This window comes from Somniosus microcephalus, chromosome 5 (genome assembly GCF_052327205.1).
Source record: "Somniosus microcephalus isolate GS21.2 chromosome 5, FLI_Smic_1.0, whole genome shotgun sequence".
NCBI lineage: Eukaryota > Metazoa > Chordata > Chondrichthyes > Squaliformes > Somniosidae > Somniosus > Somniosus microcephalus.
Window position 1 is genome coordinate 239,753,932 of NC_140991.1, and position 26,279 is coordinate 239,780,210.

General features: G+C 49.5%; 1 protein-coding gene across 1 annotated transcript in view; it reads right to left on the reverse strand.

The window, feature by feature from the left end:
• Positions 1-5,846: 5,846 nt before the first annotated feature.
• The window catches only part of LOC147117621 (reticulophagy regulator 1-like), a 43,421-nt gene continuing 22,988 nt past the window's right edge, over positions 5,847-26,279 (reverse strand). Inside the window, exons 2-4 of the mRNA XM_085988755.1 lie at positions 15,311-15,384; positions 9,262-9,388; positions 5,847-7,942 (exon numbers count right to left, since the gene is read on the reverse strand). Of these exons, the coding sequence (XP_085844881.1) occupies positions 7,434-7,942; positions 9,262-9,388; positions 15,311-15,384 (710 nt within the window). The 3' untranslated portion in view covers positions 5,847-7,433. The remainder of the gene's footprint in view (positions 7,943-9,261; positions 9,389-15,310; positions 15,385-26,279) is intronic.

The following is a 26,279-nucleotide window of genomic DNA, read 5'->3' on the forward strand; positions in this document are numbered from 1 at the left end:
ATCTGCCAGAAATGCCGAGTGGATGATCCATCTTGGCCTTCCTAAGATCCCCACCATCACAGAAGCCAGTCTGCAGCAAATTTGATTCACTCCATATGATATCAATAAACGGTTGAGTGCATTGGATACAACAAAGGCTTTGAGCCCCGACAACATCCCGGCTGAAGTGCTGAAGTCATGTGCTCCAGAACTAGCCACGCTACTAGCCAAGCTGTTCCAGTACAGCTACCACACTGGCATCTACCTGACAAAGTTGAAAATTGCCCAGGTATGTCCTGTCCACAAAAAGCAAGACAAATCCAATCCAGCCAATCAAGGCAGCATTTGACCGAGTGTGCCATCAGGACCCCTAGTAAAATTGGAGTCAAGGGGAAATCTTTCAACTGGCTGGAGGCATACCTAGCACAAAGGAAGATGGTTGTGGTTGTTGGAGGCCAATCATCTCAGCCACAGAACATCGATGCAGGAGTTCCTCAGGGCAGTGCCCAGGGCCCAACCATCTTCAGCTGTTTCATCAATGACCTTCCCTCCATCATAAGTCAGAAGTGGGGACATTCACTGATGTTTGCAAAATGTTCAGTTTCATTCACAACTCCTCAGATAATGCAGCAAGACCTGGACAACAGTCAGGCTTGGGCTGATAAGTGGCAAGTCAAATTCGCGCCACACAAGTGCCGGGCAATGACCATCTCCAACAAGAGAGTCTAGCCACCTCCCCATGACATTCAACGGGATTACCATCGCCAAATCCCCCACCATCAACATCCTGGGGGGGGGTCACTATTCACCAGAAATGTAACTGGACCAGCCACATAAATACTGAGGCTGGTTATTCTGCAGCAAGTGACTTACCTCCTGACTCCCCAAAGCCTTTCCACCATCTACAAGGTCAAGTCAGGAGTGTGATAGAATACTCTCCACTTGCCTGGATGAATGCAGCTCCAACAACACTCAAGAAGCTCGACACCATCCAGGACAAAGCAGCTCACTTGATTGGCACCCCATCTGGATCAAGATGGCGGCTCACTACCATCTTCTCAAGGGCAATTAGGGATGGGCAATAAATGCTGGCCTTGCCAGTGACGCCCACATCCCATGAATGAATTTTAAAAATGATGTGGCGACACGCCACCACTGGACATAATCCGCTCACGGCGGCACAGACAGTCTAAGCAGAAGCCCCCAGCCGGGGGCCCTTTCCTCCAGCAACTTGTTTCCCGCAGGGACAGGCTGCCGGGAGCACTTCCTGTCTGGGAAGTATTTAAGTGGATGCGCGGGCTTTTCTAGATCCTGTTTGTCATGTGGTTGGAATAAAGCAGTGTGTTTTCAATAGCTCTGGTCTCGACTCCCACGTTTGCCGCGGTATCTCAACACTGGTGACCCCGACGCTCAGGACGAATCCTAAGCTAGCATGGCGGATACAAACGCAGTCACGGTTAAATTACCAGACTTTTGGGAGAACCTCGCCGAAGCCTGGTTCGTTCAAGCTGAGTCCAGATTCCGGCTGAAAGGCATTACAGTCGACGCCACGAAGTACGACTACCTCGTCGCCTCGCTCACCTACGCTACAGTCCCCAAGGTTTGGGCAGCGCTGCAGAATCCACCAACGGAGGGCAAGTACGAACATCTGAAGGCTGTGCTACTTAAAAAATTTCAAACGTCCTCTTACCAGCGCCACTGCCAACTCCTGGACCTCCCCGGCCTTGGTGACGCTTCACCATCAGACCTGCTTTCCCACATGCTGTCCCTCTCAGACGACAAAAATCCCGGCGCCCTTTTTCGCACGCTTTTCATTCGGCAGCTCCCCGCCAGCATCCGCCCGCTCATTGTGGAGTCTGACTCCACGGACCTGAATGATATAGCCGAAAAGGCCGACCGGCTGCTCTCTGCACAGGCCGCTCGCGACGTCGCGCCCGACCTCACGGCAACGACCACGCGGTCTTCCCGGGCCGCTAGGCCCGACCGCCCTACCACTCCGGGTCACTGCTACTACCACACCCGTTTTGGCGCTAGGGCTCAACGCTGCACGCCACCGTGTTCCTTCAAACCCCCCCCGCACCGGCCCCCGCGATGGCCGCGGGGCAGAAGGAGCCCCTACTGTACGTCACTGACGACAGAACCAACCGCCGATTTCTGTGCGACACAGGGGCCCAGCACAGCATCACCCCCGCCTCCGCCCTCGAGATCCAACGCGGCACACGGGGTATCACACTGGCTGCAGCCAACGGCTCTGAAATCCGCACATATGGCACCCGCATGGTCACGCTCGACCTCGCGGGCCGCCGCTACCGCTGGGAGTTCCTCACAGCCAAGGTCCTCTGCCCACTCATCGGCGCCGACTTCCTACGCGCCCACGGCCTCCTTGTCGACATTCCGAGGCACCGCCTCGTCGACATCAACACTATGGCCCCCATCCCCGGCGCCTTTACCCCGGCCCGCCGACCTACTGCCTCGCCAGAGCCACGGACGACTACTCGGCACTCCTAGCTGAGTTTCCCGCCCTCACTAACCCGACCTTTTCAGCCAAAGTCGCCAAGCACGGTGTGGAACACTATATCCCCACCACCGGCCCCCCAGTTTCTGCCCACGCCCGCAGACTCAACCCGGCCAAGCTGGAAATCGCGCGGGCCGAGTTCACCAACATCAAACAACTCGGCATCATCCGCCGCTCCAGCAGCCCTTGGGCCTCGCCCCTTCACATCGCCCCCAAGCCCGGCGGAGGCTGGCGCCCTTGCGGGGACTACCGCCGCCTCAACGACGCCACCACCCCCGATCGATACCCGGTGCCACACATCCAGGACTTCTCGGCCCGACTGGCCGGACGAACCGTCTTTTCCAAAGTCGACCTGGTGCGCGGTTACCACCAAGTCCCCGTACACCCCGCGGACATCCCCAAAACGGCCGTCATCACCCCATTCGGCCTGTTCGAGTTCCTGAGGATGCCCTTCGGCCTCAAGAATGCAGCACAGGCTTTCCAGCGCCTTATGGACTCAGTCCTCCGGGACCTGAACTTCCTATTCGTCTATCTAGACGACATTCTCGTGGCCAGCTCCTCCAAACAGGAACACCTCGAACACCTTCGCATCCTGTTCGGGCGCCTAGCCCAACACGGGCTCATCCTCAGCCCGGTGAAGTGCCAATTCGGCCTAACCGAGATCGATTTTCTCGGTCACCACATCACCCCTGCTGGGGTCGTTCCCCTGCCCAACAAGGTGCAGGCCGTCCAGCAATTCCCCCGCCCCACAACCATCAAGGGCCTCCAGGAGTTCCTCGGGATGGTGAACTTCTACAACAGGTTCATCCCCAGAGCCGCAGCCCTCATGAAGCCCCTATACGACTCCCTCCGAGGAAAATCCGGCAAGATGGACGTAGCCTGGACCACTGACACGGCAGCCGCCTTCGACGCCACCAAAAACGCGCTCGCCGACGCCACTCTGCTCGCGCACCCGAGGGCCGATGCCCGGGTCGCGCTCACCACCGACGCCTCCGACCACGCGGTCGGGGCCGTGTTCGAGCAGTGGGTCAATGGCGCGTGGCAGCCACGTGCCTTCTACAGCCGCCAACTGCGCCCCCCGGAGGTCAAATACTCCACTTTCGACCGCGAGCTTCTCGCACTCCACCTGTCGGTCCGCCATTTCAGGTTCCTCCTGGAAGGCCGCCCCTTCACCGCGTGTGTGGACCACAAGCCACTCACATACGCAGCACGGTGGCATAGTGGTTAGCACTGTTGCCTCACAGCGCCAGGGACCCGGGTTCGAATCCGGCCTCGGGCGACTGTCTGTGTGGAGTTTGCACATTCTCCCCGTGTTTGCGTGGGTTTACTCCGGGTGCTCCGGTTTCCTCCCACAGTCCAAAGATGTGCAGGTTAGGTTGATTGGCTATGATAAAATTGACCCTTAGTGTTAGGGGGATTAAATACGTGCGGTTACGGGGATAGGGTGGGATATGTGTTGGTGTAGGGGTTACGGGGATCGGGTGGGATATGTGTCGGTGCAGGCTCGATGGGCCAAAATGGCCTCTATCTGCACTGTGGGGTTTCTGTGATTTCTGTGATACGCGATGGCCAAGCACACCGAACCCTGGTCCGCTAGGCAGCAACGCCAGCTCGCGGCCGTCTCCGAGTTTACTGCGGACATTCAGCACGTCTCCGGTAGAGACAACGTGGTCGCCGACTGCCTTTCCCGTCCCGCCGTCTGTGCGAATCACCTCGCGGTCGACTACGCACAACTAGCAGCGGCCCAGCTCACGGACCCAGACCTCCTCTCGGCGGCTACCAGCCTGCCAGGGCTACGCCTAGCCAAGGTCGCGCACGGGCCCGAAGCCACGGCAGTCACGTGCGACGTCTCACTCGGCCAACCCAGGCCGGTCGTCCCTGAGACCTGGCGCCGCCGCGTCTTCGACGCGCTCCACGGGCTCTCTCACCCGGGTTCCCGCGCATCCGTCAAACTCCTCTCCAAGCGCTTCGTCTGGCGCGGCCTCAGCAGAGATGTTCGGACTTGGGCCACCTCCTGCCTCGACTGCCAACGGGCTAAGGTACAGCTGCACACCAAAGCACCCCTGGGAGACTTCGAGGTACCCAGCCGCCGCTTCGACCACGTACACGTCGACATCGTCGGTCCCCTGCCGCCATCGCAAGGCCAAACTTATCTCCTCACGATGGTCGACCGCTACACACGCTGGCCTGAGGCAGTGCCGCTGACCTCCACCACCACAGCCGACATCGCCAGGGCGTTCGTTAACACCTGGGTTGCGAGGTTCGGCGTACCGGCCGACATAACCTCCGACAGAGGCGCCCAGTTCACCTCCGAACTCTGGACGGCCACAGCACGCAACCTCGGGGTGACGCTCCACCGCACCACGGCGTACCACCCGCAGGCCAACGGACTTTGTGAACGCTTCCACAGGTCACTCAAGGCCTCACTCCGCGCCGGCCTGCAGGACAGTACCTGGACTGCCCGCCTACCGTGGGTGCTACTCGGCCTACGCACCGCGGTCAAGACCTCCAGTCCTCGGCAGCGGAGTTAGTCTACGGACAACCGCTGCGCGTCCCAGGCGAGTTCCTTCCGGAGCCTACCAAGCCTTGGTCGGCCGAACAGCAGCGGCTCGACTCGCACCTCACATCCCGCCAAATTTACAGCAGGCGCGCTTCGTCTTCGTGCGACACGACGCGCACCGCGGGCCCCTGCGACCCCCGTACGACGGTCCGTACGAGGTACTACAAACCGGGGACAAGGTCTTCAAGCTGCGACTCGGCGACAGGGTCGAGACAGTCTCCATCGACCGGCTCAAACCAGCACACACAGAACCAGGGGAACAGGTCCCCGTGGCCCAGCCTCCAACTAGAGGCCGTCCCCCCGGAAAGCCAGCACAGCTGGCGGTGAACCGCCCGACCCAACCAACCAGACCGGCGACCACTCAGAGCCGCTGCGGCAGAACCATTAGACCACCGTCACGACTCGTCCACTCCTCCTAAGCGGATTCTGGGGGGAGCTCTGTGGCGACACGCCACCACTGGACATAATCCGCTCACGGCGGCACAGACAGTCTAAGCAGAAGCCCCCAGCCGGGGGCCCTTTCCTCCAGCAACTTGTTTCCCGCAGGGACAGGCTGCCGGGAGCACTTCCTGTCTGGGAAGTATTTAAGTGGATGCGCGGGCTTTTCTAGATCCTGTTTGTCATGTGGTTGGAATAAAGCAGTGTGTTTTCAATAGCTCTGGTCTCGACTCCCACGTTTGCCGTGGTATCTCAACAATGACCTGTTTCTTAAAATAGAACCAAAAGGAGTGATGAATGTAAAAGTTCACTTGTTTAAGTTGTTTGATCCAAAATGCAAAATTAAAAAAAAAATCAGAGTATATAACTTTAGTCAACACAAATCAATACAAAAATAAAACCAAGCTGCAGAATTAGATTTTTTTGTTTCTCTTTTCATGATATTCAAGAAAAAGCTAAGTTTTGATGACTTGTTTAACGGAATTGCTCCTTGCCCTATGCTCAATTAGAAAATTTACCAATAACAAGATTAGTGAACAAATTAATACCTACTCAAATATCTTTAGAGGGGTTAGGCAAATGCAAATTACACTTCTTTCCACTAGACCACTCTGGACGAATTAATTAATTGGATATTTTAGCACTTTTACATACAAAGCCCTAACCTGATATATTTACTTGCTATTTTATTTCAGTGAGGGATATAACATTTAAAATGTGTGTTGTCATCTAAAATTCTTGATTTTTTTTTTAATGTACATATTTAAATTTTAAGTATTCTCTCAGGCTCTGCTTCTTTAGGTGGGATGAACCAGGATGGAAGAAAGGTTACTATCTCAGTTGTGGGTCATGTATGTCCTTGGCACAAGGGACATCACTGGGTACAGACACAATTAATAACATTTAAAATAAATTAGCTACTAACTTCAGGACATGTATTGCATAATTTCAACATTCTATCCTGCAAGTAATTAATTTAACACAGCAACTAGATTGGTTGCTGTGGGACTCACTCATCTACAAATAGAGCAAATTACAATTTCATTCCAACTACAAAAAAAGTTTGCCTAATTATTTCCAGAGTTAGGCCCATTAACTAAGAGAACTAAGGTGTGCAAATTTAAAGTATTATTAATCAAAACAAAAAAAATAAAATTTAATTTGTAACACGTGACAAACTAAGTTTTAATGTGATATTTTTCTTTGAATCTGCAGTTTAATAAGGCAGAAAGTGCAGTACAGATTGGTATTATGTATTTAAAAACGTACAAGCATAGAAATGGATTAATAATTTCAAGTGTGAAACATGCCTCTACTATGCTTTCTTTGAACATTCTACTTGAACACAATGCCAAGGGCATGGCTACCATAACATACATAAAGGACTGAATTTTATAAAATATCTAAAATACTGCAAATATTTGCAAAAAGGGGTACTTTGTTTCCTTAGCAGCCCAACTTGCTACAAGGCCCAAGGAGAAGCTGATTACTGATTGTCAGTTTCCGCGCACAAGTCAAAAAAAATTGCGTTCGTTGAATATCTGACTTTCAGATTTGGCAATACATGTTAGTTAAAACATCTTTTAAAGCTAGTCGTTAACAACTCAGATTGACAAGACAGGATTAATTTCCATGCTGTTATTTCAAGGCATAAAGATTATAGTCAGACAACACACACAAAATAGGTGGCCCATTATACCAAATAACACAAATCAAATCAGTTCCTTCAATAACTAGATTATTAAATGCTGATAAATGTGCAGTACTATTTCACTTTTTTTTCATTCTTTCTTTGCTGCACTTAGTTCCATATTCACAAGATCATATTTATGAGGTTTGGCTCTTTTTTGGGAACAACTGTAGTAAATAAGCTTGTAGCTTGTGTTTGTTTTGTTGTTCACATGTGGTCTGTATGTTTATTCTCCAGCCCTGAAAGAAGGCTTAATGACCTCCCAGTAGGTTTGAGAGAAAGCCTGACTTGCCATCTTTGGCTTGTTGACTTGCTGCCTGGCCCTGATCCAGTCCTAATTCGTTCTCAATTTGTTCCAACTCTGACTCATCAAGCAACTCAAAGTCATCGGCCTCTTCAGTGTCAGTCTCTTCGCTCGAATTAAGCTGTGGTGGCGTGGTGGGGTTGGTTTCGATGGCCTGCAACTGGCCTTTCACAGCAGATGACACTGCTGCAGCAATGACGTCACTTGCCATAGTGCTGATCAGGTTGAAGCTCTGCTCATTGGACAAGTTTAGGGAAAGTCCAGCAACAGCAATTCCCATGTGTATGCCTTCCTGATATGAATCTGCTTCATTCGGTTCTAAACTGGGAATCGGAGGAGTAGGGATGCCAATGCTCAAGTCATCATCATCATCTATTATTCCCTTATTATCTATTGAAGGGAATTCTGGAAGATCTCTGGCAAATGCTTCCTCATGATCACTTGGACGATCTAGATCTGAATCAAAGATTAAAACATGGGAGAATAAAAAAAGGATGTGAACATCATTAAACTATTTGTAGTATTTTATCACACTGTTTTTGATACTTCTTTGAAGATGAGAAAACCAAACTTGAGTCACAGTAAACTAAGTTTAAAAACTGAATCACCAAAAAAAATACAGTATGAAAACAATGAATAGCAATTTCGGGTAGGGAAGTGGAGTTGAGGCCAAGATCAGATCAGCCATGATCTTATTGAATGGCAGAGCAGGCTCGAGGGGCCAAATGACCTACTCCTGCTCCTACATCTTATGTTCTAATTTAAAACTAAATAATGGCAGAAGAACAGAAAAAAAAGCTAACAGATTGCTTAGAGGGAGGCAATATGTAGGAGAACACCTAATTTTACGAAGGGAACTTAGTAAAGGGATTTTTCTTAGATGGATTTTCCCATAGTGAATGATGGATACTGTTACTAAAATACTATGATTTAAAACATTTACAAATCTTTAGGATTGAACAAGTGCTAAAAGGTAAACTAGCCTACCTGCCAATATACAATTACATGGTGATTTGGTCTAGCCAGTTATCCAAACTACTGTCTAGTTGGCCACAAACCTGCACAATTGTGAACTTAGTATCCCCAAGCCTCTTTAAAATGTGTTCTTTTTGACATAACGGGGTGTTTTACTCTAAACAATGCATGCCTACCAACCTTTGTATATGAAATCAATTAAATTCCACCAAAATTTAAACATGTGCTCCACCCTTTTAAAAATTCCCAGCAAATTCTCCCTAGAAAATGTCTCCAAAGGCAAAATATTCTCCTCAAATTTCCTCCACTCTAGAATTTACCCAGTCAGAATAATACAATACAGGAGTTTTCAACCTTTAAGTTTTCATTTGCTAAAAATCATTATTCACAGAAATTCACAGAAACCCCACAATGCAGATAGAGGCCATTTCGGCCCATCGAGCCTGCACCGACACATATCCCACCCGATCCCCGTAACCCCTACACCAACACATATCCCACCCTATCCCCGTAACCCCACGTATTTAATCCCCCTAACACTAAGGGTCAATTTATCATAGCCAATCAACCTAACCCGCACATCTTTGGACTGTGGGAGGAAACCGGAGCACCCGGAGAAAACCCACGCAAACACGGGGAGAATGTGCAAACTCCACACAGACAGTCACCCGAGGCCGGATTCGAACCCGGGTCCCTGGTGCTGTGAGGCAACAGTGCTAACCACTATGCCACCGTGCCGTATGTATAACAACATGCTCCTTATCTGTATACTCGTCAATGGTAGCACAAATTCATCATACCATCTGATGCGTCTGTCTGTGGTGTATGACCTCCTGACAAGTTAAAGGTTCCATTTTCTGTCCAGGATGTTTCTGAAGGTTCGGTATCAGAAATAGATAGTTCTTTGCCAACTCCTGAGCTGTTTACCTACAGAATAACAGTAGAAATACCAAAACAAAGTTACTGTAACTTATTCGGAACTCCTCGGTTCACATCCTCTCCTGCATACCATCCTTACCCAACTAACTGATTTTAAGTTCCTCATTCTCACTTACAAACCCTTCCCTGGCCTCCCATCCTACCTCAGTCACACAACCCCACATGCAGCCTCTGCTCCTCCAACACAGGTTTGCTTATGATTGCCCACTCCACTAGCATTGACCACTCTTTCAGCTGTCCCCCGGAACTCCCTCCCTAATTCCCTTCCTTTTTAAAGCCTCCTAAAAACACTTCTCATTGTGCATTCAATCCCCCACTTCCTGTTTCCCTTTTTCACTCTTGCTTAGTGTTCACTTTTTCCCTCTGCCCTGAGACATTTTTCTGTATGTGAAGAGTACTGTAATATAAGCTGTTGGTGGTGTTCTGCACAACGCACAGCTACAGCTGATCAAATGGGAAATGCAGGCATTTGTAACAGGAAAATGCTCTTGTAATTCCTGTGATGATTTAAATCTAGAACTTTGTATAACATGCAAAAATTCTTTTAATATTTTATTGGACTAATTCTGTCCTGGGTGCAACAAAAGCCATGACTTGAACACGATAGGGTTCTGAAATCATTTTCAGTGAACTATGCTGGTATGACCTATGATGACTTTAGATCATTACATGATATGCAAAAAAGTTAAATACATCCCCCCACAAAATTGTAACTTTGATAGGAAGTCTTTTTAAAAACATTTACACCATCATAACTATTGCATTAATAACAGTATAATGGCCCAGAATTTGTGGTCAGCAGTGAAGCGACGGCAATCGCCGCTGACCTCAAAGAAAGCTTTTGCAATCTCTGGCGAAAACTTTAGCTTTCTCAACGTTAATTTGATTGTAGCGCTGTCAAAAGGGGATCTCTCCAGTGTTCGGCAGCGGTGGTGTCATCAAGCTGGCTAAGCAGTCAATCACACTGAAGAATTCTCAGACAGCAAACCAGGAAATAAAAAGCAGCTTTTATCATTCACTTTTTAAAAAATTTACAGAGCGCAAAATAAAGATTAGGACATGGGGTTAAGGTAGAAGCTGAAATATCAAAACAAACTTTAAAAAATGTTTAAAACATTTTATGTTATTTTAAAAATCTAGTAATTTTTGTCATAATGGAGGAATTTTGACATTCCACAGAATCACAGAAACCCCACAATGCAGATAGAGGCCATTTCGGCCCATCGAGCCTGCACCGACACATATCCCACCCGATCCCCGTAACCCCTACACCAACACATATCCCACCCTATCCCTGTAACCTCACGTATTTAATCCCCCTAACACTAAGGGTCAATTTATCATAGCCAATCAACCTAACCCGCACATCTTTGGACTGTGGGAGGAAACCGGAGCACCCGGAGAAAACCCACGCAAACACGGGGAGAATGTGCAAACTCCACACAGACAGTCGCCCGAGGTCGGATTCGAACCCGGGTCTCTGGCGCTGTGAGGCAACAGTGCTAACCACTATGCCACCGTGCTGCTCCACAAACATAAAATTAGTTTTTCAGGGCCAGAACAGTTGTTCAGCAGTCAGTACACCATTAAAAACCCAGTTACACCTCGTTGAACAAAGCATAACTTTTTTTTTGGGGGGGGGGGGCGGGGTTTAACAGCGATATTAGAGCGGAAAAGGGGACGTTTTCATTAGTTCAAGTGATTTCAGTGAAACCTGTGGCGGGGCACTGAATGACTGACCGCAACTTCAGGATTTTCGCATTTATCTGTGCATGCACTAAATCCTGAAGTTACGGTCAGTTTCAGAGGGGTCAGGTTCAGACAGTTCGCCGTCATTACCACTGCAAAATCTGGGCCATTATGTACTACAGGCAATTTTTTTCAGATCTAATGCTGAACTTAACCACATCCTGACCAAGTGTCCACTCACACTTGTAATTTCCAACAGAATCAGAAAATAGTCAAGAGCCGGATTCCCTGCTAAATTTTCTCCCCCTGTCATAGCTGAGGCACACTGGGCTATGAATGCTTCAAGTGTACCTTCATTGCTCTAGGTGGTAGGCTACTCCAAAGTGCCACTTTACTGAATGTGTGCTCCTGGTGTGGAAACTCACCTGCCAGGAGAGAATATTGCGAGATTAAATGTGTGCTCCCCATGATTTTCTATTCAGTCATTTTAAATTGGTGGAAAATCGTCAGTGGTATGTCCATAATTTCCAGTAAGTGTTGGCCTTGGGTCAGTGGTAGCACTCTTGCCTCTGAATCAGAAGGTCCTGGGTTGAAGCCCTACTTCAGAGAATTGAACGCATAATCCAGGCTATCAGTTCAGTGCAGTAGTGAGGGAATGCTGCATTGTTGGAGGTGCCAGCTTTCAGATGAGACGTTAAATTGAGACCCATCTGCCTGTTCAGATGGATGTTAAACATCCCATGGCACTATTTAAAGAAAAGGGGGGGTTTCTCAAGAGTGCGTTGGCCAACATTCTTCCCTCAACCAACATCACTAAAATAGATTATCTGGTTTTATCTCATTTTAACAAATAAATATATCTTATTTAAAGAAGGAGAAAAAAAGCGACCAACGTTCCTGCTCCTGAATACTATCTGGTGATGTGTGCTGGAAGTGCATGTGTGTAGACATAGGGCGAGGACAGGGTTAGCCTTCGCTCCTACGGACTCCATGGTTGAAGAGCTTGCTGACCCTCAATGTCCAGGTTCACAAATGAAGAATGGCCATTTAGTTGAGGTACCAGAGGCTGGCAGCATTCATGGAACTATATGGCAGCACATGTCAGTTCCTTCAGGAAAAGAGGGGAGAGAAAGGGAAGAAAATGGGAGGGAAAATATGGGGAGAAAAAAAATAATAATCGATGCAGCACTTTTGACACATAGTTTTCAAAGTGGTAGTATGGGACTATGACAATGTCAGCAAAATCTTTACAATTAAGGAAGGGGTAACAGGGCACTAAGAAAATCATAATATGATTAGGCAGAGTCAACATGGTTTTATGAAAGGGAAATCGTATTTAACAAATCTATTAGAGTTTTTTGAGTATGTAACTAGCAGGGTAGATAAAGGGGAACCAGTATATGTTGTATATTCAGAATTTCAAAAGGCATTTAATAAGGTGCTACACAAAAGGTTATTGCACAAGATAAGGGCTCATGGGGCTGGGGATAATATATTAGCATGGATAGAGGATTGGTTAAAGGACAGAAACAGAGAGTAGGAATAAATGGGTCATTTTCAGGTTGGCAGGCCACACCCCACTAGCGACAGAGGCAGCAGATGGGGCAGAGACAGACAGGGAGTCTCTGCTCTGTCTGTATTTCTCTCTCTAGTGGGGTGCCATAAGGATCAGTGCTGAGGCCTCAGCTATTTACAATCTATATTAATGACTTAGATGAAGGGACCAAGTGTAATATATCCAAGTTTGCTGGCAATATAAAGCTAGGTGGGAAAGTAAGCTGTGAAGAGGACACAAAGAGCCTGCAAAGGGATATAGACAGGTTAAGTGAGTGGGCAATAAGGTGGCAGATGGAGTATAATGTGAGATTATTCACTTTAGTAGGAAGAATAGAAAAACATATGTTTTAAATGGAGAGAAACTATTAGATGTTGGTGTTCAGAGGGATTTGGGTGTCCTTGTACAGAAAGTTAACATGCAGGTACAGCAATCAAATTAGGAAGGCAAATGGTCTGTTGACCTTTATTGCAAGGGGGTTGGAGTACAAGAGTAAGGAAGTTTTGCTGCAAATGTACAGGGCCTTGGTGAGACCACACCTGGAGTACTGTGCACAGTTTTGGTCTCCGTACCTAAGGAAAAATATATTTGCCTTAGAGGCAGTGCAACAAAAGTTCACTAGGTTGATTTCTGGAATGAGAGGGTTGTCCTGTGAGGAGAGATTGAGCAGAATGGACCTACACATTCTGGAGTTTAGAAGAATAAGAAATTATCTCATTCGAATCCGGCCTCGGGCGACTGTCTGTGTGGAGTTTGCACATTCTCCCCGTGTTTGCGTGGGTTTTCTCCGGGTGCTCCGGTTTCCTCCCACAGTCCAAAGATGTGCGGGTTAGGTTGATTGGCTATGATAAATTGACCCTTAGTGTTAGGGGGATTAAATACGTGGGGTTACAGGGATAGGGTGGGATATGTGTTGGTGTAGGGGTTACGGGGATCGGGTGGGATATGTGTCGGTGCAGGCTCGATGGGCCGAAATGGCCTCTATCTGCACTGTGGGGTTTCTGTGATTCTGTGAAACATATAAGATTCTGAGAGGGCTTGACAGGGGAGATGCTGAAAGGCTGTTTCCCCCGGCTGGAGAGTCTAGAACTAGGGGGCATAGTCTCAGGATAAGGGGTCGGCCATTTAGGCCTGAGATGAGGAGAAATTTCTTCACTCAAGGGTGGTGAATCTTTGGAATTCTCTACCCCAGAGGGCTGTGGATGCTCAGTCGTTGAGTATATTCAAGGCTGAGATCGACAGATTTATTTTACTCTAGGGGAATCAAGGGATATGGGGATCGGGCGGGAAAGTGGAGTTGAGGTCAACGATCAGGCATTTTTTTACAATCTATATTAACAATTTGGAGGAGGGGACCGAGTGTAACATATCAAAGTTTGCAGATGATACTAAGATGGGAGGGAAAGTAGTGAGTGAGGAGGACATAAAAAACCTGCAAGGGGACATAGACAGGCTAAGTAAGTGGGCAGAGATTTGGCAGATGGAATACAATACTGGAAAGTGTGAGGTTATGCACTTTGGCAGGAAAAATCGTAGAGCAAGTTATTATCTTAATGGCAAGAAACTGGAAAGTACTGAAGTACAAAGGGATCTGGGGGTCCTGGTACACGAAATTCAAAAGGTTAGTATGCAGGTGCAGCAAGTGATTAAGAAGGCCAATGGAATGTTGGCTTTCATTGCTAGGGGGATAGAATATAAAAATAGGGAGGTATTGCTTCAGTTGTACAAGGTATTGGTGAGACCGCACCTGGAATACTGCATACAGTTTTGGTGTCCATACTTAAGAAAAGACATACTTGCTCTCGAGTCAGTACAAAGAAGGTTCACTCAGTTAATCCCGGGGATGAGGGGATGGACATATGAGGAGAGGTTGAGTAGATTGGGACTCTACTCATTGGAGTTCAGAAGAATGAGAGGCGATCTTATTGAAACATATAAGATTGTGAAGGGGTTGGATCGGGTGGATGCGGGGAGGATGTTCCCGATGATGGGTGAAACTAGAACTAGGGGGCATAGTCTTAGAATAAGGGGCTGCTCTTTCAGAACTGAGATGAGGAGGAACTACTTCACTCAGAGGGTGGTAGGTCCATGGAATATGCTGCCCCAAAAAGCTGTAGAAGCTACATCATTACATAAATTTAAAACAGAAATAGACAGTTTCCTAGAAGTAAAGGGAATTAAGGGTTACGGGCAGGAATTTGGACATGAGTCTAGGTTCGGATCGGACATGGCCCTGTGGGTAGCGGAGCGGGCCCAGGGGCCGTGTAGCCTGATCCTGCTCCTATTTCGTGTGTCTAATTCTGTTAGATTCAGGAGATGGTTCTGTGATAGTAGATTGGCGGTTAAGATCAGATCAGCCATGATCTTATTGAATGGCGGAGCAGGCTCGAGGGGCCGATTGGCCTACTCCTGCTCCTATTTCTTATGTTCTTAATTTTAATGATATTTTGGTTATCTTGTCAACATGCACTAACCCCTTCATCACATCATGCTGATGAGATCTTGCAGCAAAAGGCATCATAATATCTGACAATGGTACTAATGTTATTTAGCAACTATGCAGTAATAAAATGTAGCCCTTATAGTTCAATTAATGCTACTCACAAACCATGTATTTTACTATCCTGACCTGAATATCTATGTGTTACAGGGGTATATTGTCTAACCTTGGGACAAAGAGCAGATGTGTCCACTTCACTCTCATCTTCTGACTTTCTTTCAACCAATTCTTTCTGCTTCACTGCAACACAAGACATGCAACAGATAAAATAGGCAGGGTTATAAATATAATGATCTTTGTTTTTGATAACGAAGACCAATCTAAGAATGAAATAAGTTCAAATTCCAGAAAAATCAGACATTGGAAACTACAAAAGGGAAAAATGAAATCACTTTTCAGGAATATATCAAGGGTCAACAGTTGGACAAAACTGCAGCTGCAATATTTTAGTGACCAGCCACTTTACGGATGTCGATCAGTTCAGTCACATTACTGTACTAGGTTTAGTAACTCAGCCAAGCAAAGCCAATGTTTGAAACAAATTATTCACTATTTGTTGGAAATATAAAGAAGTTAGTTAAGATTAACTGAAATATTTTTCTTTTTTCTTTCTATTGCTGCTGAAATTTGAAAATCTATTTTTCTTTAAAGGGCAATTGGTATATTGTAACTGGGGCTGACCTGATGGAGTTACTAATACCCAACAGAATCAGGCAGCTAAACAAACATGAGTTTCAACAATTTATCCTTTTTGCATGCAGATTTATTCAGCTCGGTCTCATTAAATATTCCAAACCAGCTCATCACCTCAGAGACCATCAACTCTCACTGTTGAAAAACATTATTCACCCAAAAAATAGTTTTAAAAAAAAGAGACAAAAAAGGATGGTTTTGCATTTAAATGGTGATGCAACTGGCAGGGCAATAAAGTCTGAGCAGAAACAACATTGAGTAATGGCGCAACATGGCAGAGAGCGTGCTCCAAGGTTCTTTGACGCAACACTGGAGGAAGTGGACAGGAGGAGAGAGATCCTGTTTCCAAAGGGGGCCAGGAAGCCCTCCAGACAAAGTTGGAGAAGGCACTGGAGCAGATAGCTGTCACGGTCAATGCCAGCAGTGTAGCCTCGAGGACCTGGATGCAGTGCTGAAAGAAGTTTAATGGTCAAGGTCAGTCACTGCACCATCAAATGCCATATCCTTACAACTGAACCATGAGCTTCAGACACTGCTCATTTCAACACTCCTCCCCCACTTCACTTATCTCAATACCTCACATTCATAGCTTCACCTCACCCTCACACACTTACCACTGCTGCAAGCCGCACACCCACATCTCACAGCTTGCACATACTGTCAGCTATTCAACCATGACAGGCACGTCACCCAAACACATAGCACCACACTCACCAGCACACTTCCCTCTCTCTTGCAGGACAAGGTGGCTCATAACCAGAGGTGGCAGGGACTACCCGCAGGGAGATAGGCACGCCTGGATGACCTTACCCCCATGGAGGAGATGGTGCTGGAGCGGCCATCGCTGAGCCCATGGCCAGCAGTGAGTCTGACACAATGCAAGATGACGTGTTAGAAATGAGGGTATCCAAAATATATGGTGTTATGCGAATAATACTGTGTTTATATGATTGTACTAGCTTAAGTGCCCGGCGGTGCCGAGGCTTTTTTGAGGGCATGTTGTTGTTGGAAGAGAGAGAGAGCGCGACTGGGGGGGAAGAGAGAGCGCGACTGGGGGGGAAGAGAGAGAGCGACTGGGGGGAAGAGAGAGAGCGACTGGGGGGAAGAGAGAGAGCGACTGGGGGGAAGAGAGAGAGCGACTGGGGGGAAGAGAGAGAGCGACTGGGGGGGAAGAGAGCGACTGGGGGGGAAGAGAGCGACGGGGGGAAGAGAGCGACTGGGGGGGAAGAGAGCGACTGGGGGGGAAGAGAGCGACTGGGGGGGAAGAGAGAGAGGGGAGAGGGAGGAAGGGGAGGGGGAAGGGGGATGAGGGGAGGAAGGGTGTGAGGTGGGAAGGGAGGGGAGAAAGGGAGGGGGGGAGAAAGGGAGGGGGGGAGCCAGCAGACCCTTTCCCCTCTGCCGGCGATGGCTCCGCGGAGCTCCGTGCCGCCCCACGCACTGACATGGCCCAGCTAAGTGCAGCGCCCCGGTCAGCCCGAGCCCCGCCCTCCCCCGAGCCCCGCTCTCCCGAGCCCCGCTCTCCTGCGTAAGCCGGCTTCAAGACCGCCAAGCGGGGAAAAGAGAGAGAGACGCCGCATCTCACCTGCTGGCTTCCCGCGCTTTATGCCTCGGGCTTCTGTGTGTCACCTGCTGCGCGCGCACCCTGTGCCTGTCCCGTGTCCCTCGCGGCCGACGCCGTTGCCCCGGGTAACGTGACGGGGGAGACTGGGTGAGGGGGTGGGGGGAGGAGCTTGCCACAAGCTGTGGGACAATTACCTAGCTCGGGCGTGGCTGGGCAGGAGAGGCCCAGGCTTTGAGGCCTTACAAAAACGGGGAAAGGTAGGAAAAAGAATCAGGTTATAGAAAATATTTACAAATGAATTAACTTTTTTTTAAAACAATTTAATAAAAGCAATTCTTTTTTGCTGAAAATGTAGATTTGAAAAGAAACACGCAGAAAGTGGGAAAAAGAAATGAACAGTTTGGAATCAAGATGGCGGCCACTCACCTCGGTTCAGAACGATAAGGCCCGCCCACACATGCACCGATTGGTCAACCGTCAGGTCGCTGAACTGTAGGATTGGTCAATCATCACGTCACTCAACTGTAGGATGGCCCGCCCCCACTCGATGCAAATGAGCGGAATTTTGACCGTTTTTTGGATACCTTCTGCACAATCTTTGTCCGACCAAAAAGTAAATACGCCTACAAGAGTCCCCTAATGATGAGCTTTCTTTTGATATAACATATGTGTAGGTACGCTCTATAACTTTTGATTGTATAGCCGGACAGACAGACAGAGAGACAGACAGGCAGAGAGACATAGGCCTAGAAATTGGGTATAGCCCCGCTTGAGGCGTTAGAACTGGCGCTGCGCAAAGTTTATAGCCAGACAAAATTTATCGCCGCCTGGCGCGATATTGGGTTGCATTGCCCCCAAAGGGGATTGTGGCGCGAATTCAGACGTTGCACGGGCCTAAGGCGCAAAACTTCCGGCGCTACCCAATATCGGCGTGGACGGGCACAGCGCAGGTGATCTCAATTACCGATAACCACGAGACTTCCAGGCGCCAGCCGGCTCTTAAAGGGGTGGGTCAGTCAGCCTCAGCTTCCACACTCAACCCCCTGTAGGCCTCAGAATCTGCGCTCGCCCTTCTCTGGCACAAAAAACTTGGTCAGGATGGAGAAGATGAGACAGAGAGCAGAGCGCTTCAGCACTGAGGCTCTGGAGGAGTTGGTGTCTGCAGTGGAGCGCCGTCGAGATGTTCTGTATCCTGACAATGGCAGGAGGCCGAATCAAAAGGATTACCGCCGAGCTTGGAGGGATGTTTCTCAGAGGGTCAACTCCAGCAGCATGGCGACCGGGAGCCCTGTTCAGTGCAGGAAGAAATTCAACGACCTCACTCGGGTCTTTAGGGTGTTGTTTATGCAAACTTCTGATTCCCTCCATCTGCACTTGACTTCGCGCACCCTGTTGCCATGATGCCCCAATGGCCATCTGTCAGCAAGCACCCATGGCCCTTTCTGGGCACACACATGGACATTTGACTCAAGGCATCATGTAAGGGCTCTTGCACCATGGGGGGCATGAGATGATCTCTCAAGGCATCATGTAAGGGCTCTTGCACCAAGGGGGGCATGAGATGATCACTCAGGGCATCATGTAACAGAACTTCCCCTTCTTTCCCCTGCAGTCCAAGCTGGCGACGATCCGCAAGGACCAGCGTCGAACCGGTGGCGGACCTCCACAAGTGGTCACTCTCACAGATCTCGAGGAGAGAGTGCACCAGATTCTTGGAGGACGTCTGAGTGGTCCTGTTACCACTGCAGCTGCCGACCCCATTCTCGACAGCGAGGGTAAGGCTCTCACCTTTTTCAGCTGTCTCCTTCCACTTGGTCCCCCCGCCAGCATGCTTTCTCAGTGTGCAGCCATGTCAGAGCCTTGCCGCAATCTGGCATGCCTTGCTGCCAACCTGTCCTTTTGCTAAAGCCACTCTTCCACCTCCCTGCTTTCAGATGCTGCATCACCAACTCGGGATCTGCGCCCTGAAGCTGCCAGTGCCAGTGCCTCCGGAGGCGAGGATCAGGAGGAAGCCGGAGCATCCGTTTCAACCTCAGGGGAGCCTACACATCTGCAGACTGGGGATAGTAGTTCCCTGGAGGGGAGGGGGGGGCGGGGGCTCTGCTGATGAGCCAGTTGCCGGAACAAGCGGCATGCAGCAACGCGAGGGGGGTAGGCAAGTTTGGCCACCGGCTCCCCGGAGGGCAAGGCAGGGAGTGATGACTGCTGCACAGAGTGCAGAGGAGGTGCGTAGCCTGGCTGAAATGAGCACCCAGGCCCAGCTCAGGCACACTGAGCTGATGGCTGCAGTGGGGAGGATGCCTCAGTCGATAGAAACACTGGCAAAGAGTGTGTTGGACTTTGGAGCAGCAATGGAGAGGACTGTCCAGGGCTTCGGGGCAGCAATGGAGAGGACTATCCAGGGCTTCGAGGCTGCTATGGAAAGGACTGTTCAGAGCTTCGGACAATCCCTGGAAAGGTCTGTCCAGGGCTTGTCTGAGGCAGTGGAACGGACTGCTCCGGCCTTGTCCGAAGCAATGGAAAGAACTGTCCAGGGCTTCTCCGAAGCACTGGCACCTGCCACACAGGTCCTCACTGCTGCCACGCAGTTACTTGCTGGCCTCATCCACACCCAGATTGAGGCAACGCGAACTCTCACTGCAGCCACCCTATCTGCATCAGCTAGGATCACCCCGGGCCCTTCCAGTACCATAGAAGGCCAGGAATCAGTGGAGCAGGCGATTGTGGCGGATGAGCCGAACCGGTCCCCTCAGAGAGCCAGTGTGTCATCCGACCATGGTGCAGGTGTCCTCTCTCGGCAGGTGACCATTGCTCATGCCACCACTGGTACGTCTGCAGTGCAGCTGCCACCACCTGCAGGGCACACTGCTTCCAGCCATGCTCAGATCAAGCAGCCTGCATCCACACCCTCCAAGACCAGAGGTCGGCCAGGCCGTCCCTCAGGGGCTTCTGCGCTTCCACACAGTCAGCAGGCGTCCCCCAGCCTTGACCCCGCCACTGCGGTTCAATTACGTAGGAGCAGCAGGGAGGGACGGGGCCGACCGCGAAAGAGAAGACGTTCTCCATCAAGGGGCCAGCAGTAGAGGGAGGTGCTGAGACGTTTCTTTGGCCAAATTCAAGGACTCCCTCACCTGTTGTGATTGTTGGAAATGGTTTGTTTAGTTTTGCGGCATTGCCGAAGAGTTAACTGTTATTTTGTTAGTTATGGTTTCTGTTGACATGACGTTGTTATGCTGGAAGGAAGGACTTTTGTGACAATAAAGAAAAGTTTTAATTTGCAATGGTACACGTTACTATTTACAGTCATGCTGGCCTTCAGAGCCTTTCAAAGATTCGAAGTGCGCAGGACGAATGACACCCATTATTCCGCCAGAGGGGCCTCGAACCGAGTCCTGATGAGCCTCTGACGGATGGTCCTTCCACTTTCAGGAGCCCTCCCATCTTCCTCCTCCTCCTCCTCCTCGTCCGCATGCTCCTCCTTCTCCTCCTCGTCCGCATGCTCCTCCTCCTCCTCCTCGTCCGCCTGCTCGTCCTCCTCCTCCTCCTCGTCCGCTTGCTCTGCTGGACCTTGAGGGACAGCTGGCATTGGCTGGGTGCGTCGAATCGCCAAGTTGTGGAGCATGCAGCAGACGACGACGATGTGACCCACTTGCTCCGGCGAGTACTGCAGGGCTCCCCCCGAATGGTCCAGACAGCGGAAACGCTGTTTGAGCACACCAATAGTGTGCTCTACAATGTTCCTGGTCGCCTGATGGCTGCTGTTGTACAGCTTTTCTGCTGGGGTGGCGGCCAAACGGAGTGGTGTCATGAGCCATGGGCAGAGAGGATAGCCCTTGTCCCCAAGAAGCCAGCCTCGTGGGTGAGCCGGCCCCTCAAAAAGGTCACAAACTGAGGTCTGCCGCAGAAGGTAAGCATGCAGGTGCAGCAGGCGGTTAAGAAGGCAAATGGTATGTTGGCCTTCGTAGCGAGAGGGTTCGAGTACAGGAACAAGGATGTCTTGCTACAGTTGTACAGGGCCTTGGTGAGACCGCACCTTGAGTATTGTGTGCAGTTTTGGTCGCCTTACCTGAGGAAGGACGTTCTTGCCATGGAAGGAGTGCAGCGAAGATTCACCAGGCTGATACCTGGGATGGCAGGAATGACGTATGAGGAGAGATTGTGTCGATTGGGCTTATACTCACTGGAGTTTAGAAGATTGAGAGGGGATCTCATCGAAACTTATAAAATTCTGTCAGGCCTGGACAGACTAGATGCAGGAAGGATGTTTATGATAGCCGGGGAGTCCAGAACCAGGGGTCATAGTCTAAGGATAAGGGGTAAGCCATTTAGGACTGAAATGAGGAGGAATTTCTTCACCCAGAGAGTGGTGAACCTGTGGAATTCTCTGCCACAGAGGGCGGTGGAGGCCAGTTCATTAAATATATTCAAAAAAGAGTTGGATATATTTCTTAAGGCTAAAGGGATCAAGGGATATGGGGAGAAGGCAGGGACAGGGTACTGAATTTGGATGATCAGCCGTGATCTCATTGAATGGCGGAGCAGGCTCGAAGGGCCGAATGGCCTACTCCTGCTCCTATCTTCTATGTTTCTATGTTTCTATGAAGGCATCGTGGCTGCTCCCTGGGAATTGGGCGTTGACTGCCATGATCATTTGGCGGTGGTCACAGACCAGCTGCATATTGAGGGAGTGGAACCCCTTGCGGTTGCAGAAGTCCTCAGGATTCAGTAATGGCGCCCGCAAAGCCACGTGTGTGCAATCAATCGCCCCCTGCACCATGGGGAAGTCCGCAATAGCAGCGAAGCCCTGCGCGCGCTCCGCCTGCTTCTCCAGGCTCAGAGGGAAGGTGATGAATTGACGCCTTCGTCTATAAAGGGCAGCTGTAACTTGCCGGATGCAACAATGGACTGCAAACTGAGAGATATTCGCAATGTCCCCAGTGGCTGACTGAAAGGATCCGGTGGCATAGAAATTGAGGGCAACAGTCACTTTAACGGACACTGACAGAGAGGTCCTGCACCGTAGACACGGCTGCAGATCCTCAGCAAGCAGGTGGCACAGCTCAGTTACAACCTCCTTCCCGAATCGGAGCCTTCGCACACACTGCTCCTCCGACATTGCAAGGTATGACACCTGCTGCCTGAATACCCTCGCAGTGTACCCTCGGATTGGCCGACCTCCATTGCCCCATCTCCTTCTGGCCAATCCCGGCCCTCTCTCCCGCCGTCTCTCTGCCCCTTCACAGTGTCCGGCCATGAGGACGTGGCCCTCCAAAGCAGCTCCCATTCCGATGCCAGTCGGTCGAAACGCTGTTAGGTGTAGCGCTCCAACTGCTCCGGACAGGTTTGAAGGTCCCAAGTATTCTAAGGCTAAATTCCAAAAAATCTGCTCCACAGTAGCTCACCAACTCTCTCCAGCAACGATTACAATGAACAGGCCAAGTGGCTGCAGCTTTTATACTAGAGCTTTCCCCTTTAAATAGCGCCCCCCGACTCCGAGAAGGGCCTGGTAACGTTCCATTGAACTGTCACTAACAGTGCTAGGCGCAAAGGTTCTGGGCGCCAAGGTTCTGGGCGCCACCGAATATCCGGTCAGGGGTGTCGAAAAGGCGTTGCACACTGAAATGACGTCATGATCTGCCTGCGCACGTGGGCACGCGCTAACACTTAGCGCAGGCGTTAAATGTATAGTCAATATGGGAGGTGTCGCTATCTTCATTGCGCCCGCCCGAACATTGGGTAACACCCCAATTCTCGGGCTCTTTAGGCGCTAATCGCTGGTGCTACCAACCGAATTTCTAGGCCATACTGTTTTATATATATAGATTAGAACTTGAGACAAAAAGTCTCTTCAGACTAGTATTAGAATAACTGGATAGATGCTTAGAATTTGCTTATGTTTTGGTTCCCTGTGGATGTTATAACATTCTGCACCGTGGCGGTGACCTTGTTTCCAGACTAGCTGTCTGCGGTGTGTGTGCTAGAAAGGTTGTTGACTGTATCTTTGATTTGGCCAAACGAGGCCGAAAGCCTATGTTTCTTCCATTATTGCTAATAATCATATTATAATGCTAAGTTAGGATTTTGACTTTGTTTAACAAAGCTGCTTTAAAATCTGTAAGTTAATTAAGTATAACGACATAGAAGATATCTTTGGGAATTTAATGATTCATTCCATGGTACAATAGTTGCATGAACAACATGAACATAAATAACTGGTAACAAGCAGTTACGAACCGATGGCCAAGAATGGCATATCTGACTCCAAACTACGGAGGATAGGGACAATGGAGATAGGAGAAATTAGAACATAAGAACATAAGAAATAGGAGCAGGAGTAGGCCAATCGGCCCCTCGAGCCTGCTCCACCATTCAATAAGATCATGGCTGATCTGATCCTAACCTCAAATCTTCTATCACTCTGCATCCACCCGAACCCATGTGATCTCCCGGGAGAGGCGAAAAACCAGATAAAGACCCAATGGCCAATTTGGGAGAAAAAAATCTGGGAAATTCCTCTCCGACCCATCTAGGCGATCGAAATTCTTCCAGGAGATCACTCTGTCCCTATATTTTCTACAGTACTTACCTTCTGTAAAGGCGATCTCCACCCCAGCCAGGAACAGGAATAAAACCATCTCCTGAAATCTAACAGAATTAGAACACAGTAGGAGCAGAACAAGGCTACACGTCCCCTGGGCCCGCTCCACTACCCACAGGGCCATGACCATTCCGAACCCAGACTCATGTCCAATTTCCTGCCCGCTCCCCGTAACCCTTTATTCCCTTTACTTCTAGGAAACTATCTATTTCTGTTTTAAATTTATTTAATGATGTAGCTTCCACAGCTTTCTGGGGCAGCAAATTCCACAAACCTACCACCCTCTGAGTGAAGAAGTTTCTCCTCATCTCAGTTTTGAATGAGCAGCCCCTTATTTTAAGATTATGCCCCCTAGTTCTAGTTTCACCCATCATTGGGAACATCCTCACCGCATCCACCCGATCAAGCCCCTTCACAATCTTATATGTTTCAATAAGATCGCCTCTCATTCTTCTGAACTCCAATGAGTAGAGTCCCAATCTACTCAACCTCTCCTCATATGACCACCCCCTCATCCCCGGGATTAACCGAGTGAACCTTCTTTGTACTGACTCGAGAGCAAGTATGTCTTTTCTTAAGTATGGACACCAAAACTGTATGGGTAGGCCTTCAAAACGTATAAAGAATAAAACATGTGTAATGATTGTGAAGACCCCTCCTGGAGGGAGGATTTTCATCTCGAAGTCAATGTGCCACTGGGTACCTTGGTTTAGGAAGAGCCCTTACAGGTCAGATAGCCCTGTCCATATCCACCTCTAAAAAGAGAATAAAAGACCGAGGAAGCTTTTTCACAGAGACGGTGAAGGGGAGAGCTTCCAGCACTCATGCTGACCTAAGTTAGGAGGTTCCAGACAAGAGAAGGAAAGGCAGTAAGCCGGAGAACTGTTCGCGCATGCCAGCCGTCTGTCCGATTGGGTCCGGTACCAGCTGCTTGTCATGGTTGTATGTTTTTGCTATACAACTAGTGTGTTATATTCTGTCTTAAACTCTGACTAAACACAATATTCCCACCATATTGGTTTGCAGTCGATCCTGATTATTTGAAAGACTAGAGATAAGCTAATATCAACAAATTGGCTAACAGACAGTATCCTCATACCTAATCCTCCCTCACATCCCACTTCCACCTCATCCCACGTCATGGTATAAGCATGCAGCTCTTGCTTTCCCCCACTCCCCTCACCACAACCTTACCCTTCTGCCTTTCTCCTTTCAGATAGCCAAGAACTGCAACCTGACCAGGTAGTGGTGGAGGAGCAGGAAATGCAAAAGGAAGAATGTAAGAAGTCACACAACACCAGGTTATAGTCCAACAGCTTTATTTGAAATCACAAGCTTTCGGAGCGCTGTTGGACTATAACCTGGTGTTGTGTGACTTCTTACATTTGTCCACCCCAGTCCAACTCCGGCATCTCCACACCAAAAGGAAGAAGGCAGTGATGCTGAAGACACAGCACTGTCACTCAATTTCACACTCTCAGCCACCAGCTCAGATACTGACATTGCGCGTAATTTAGAGGGTAGCATACAGGCGGGATCTGCACGTGGTGAGTCACCTGGCACGAGTGGCCTACAGCCAGGGCAGGAGACAAGGGTAGCGCAGAGGACTCAGATGAGGACTTCGATGGGGTGGCCTACAATAGAAGGCTGATGGGTATGCACAATGAAATGCTTGGTGCTTTGGAAGGCTTGCCAGAAAGCTTGCATGCAATGTCAAGGAGCATGGAGGAGTGTGGCATCAACCTTGCACAGGGCTTTGCGTAGAGCTTGGAGCCCATCCTTTCCAGCGCAGAAGTGGTGGGCAACTCCATTAGCGCAGTTGTGGACCCAACCATGATGTACCGTCTGATGGCCGATGTCTCAGCTTCCATTGCAGCTCAAGCAGAAGCCATCTGAGTGCTGCAATGGAAGCTCAGACTACTGCCATCATGGCTGTGGTTACCAGTGTTGAAAGGGGCTTGCAGGGTGTCACAGCAGTCCAGCAATTTGGCCTCCAACAGATTACTAGGCACCGCCCGTGGGGAGTGGCAGTGGCTCCGTGGAGCATGAACCTGCTGTCCTCTCTCAGGATGACAGCTTTCGTCCTCCCACCACTGCCACTCTGCCAGCGCCTGTGCTTTTGCCAGTCAGCCAGCCCGGACTGGTGCAATCCAAAGCTGGGCCTTATAGGCCCAAAGCTGCTCGAGGCCGTGCTGCAAGGCCATCTGCAGTCTCCCCCACTGAAAGTCAGCAGCCTTGCACCAGCCATGCTGCACCCACTGGGGTAGCACTAGGACAGAAAAG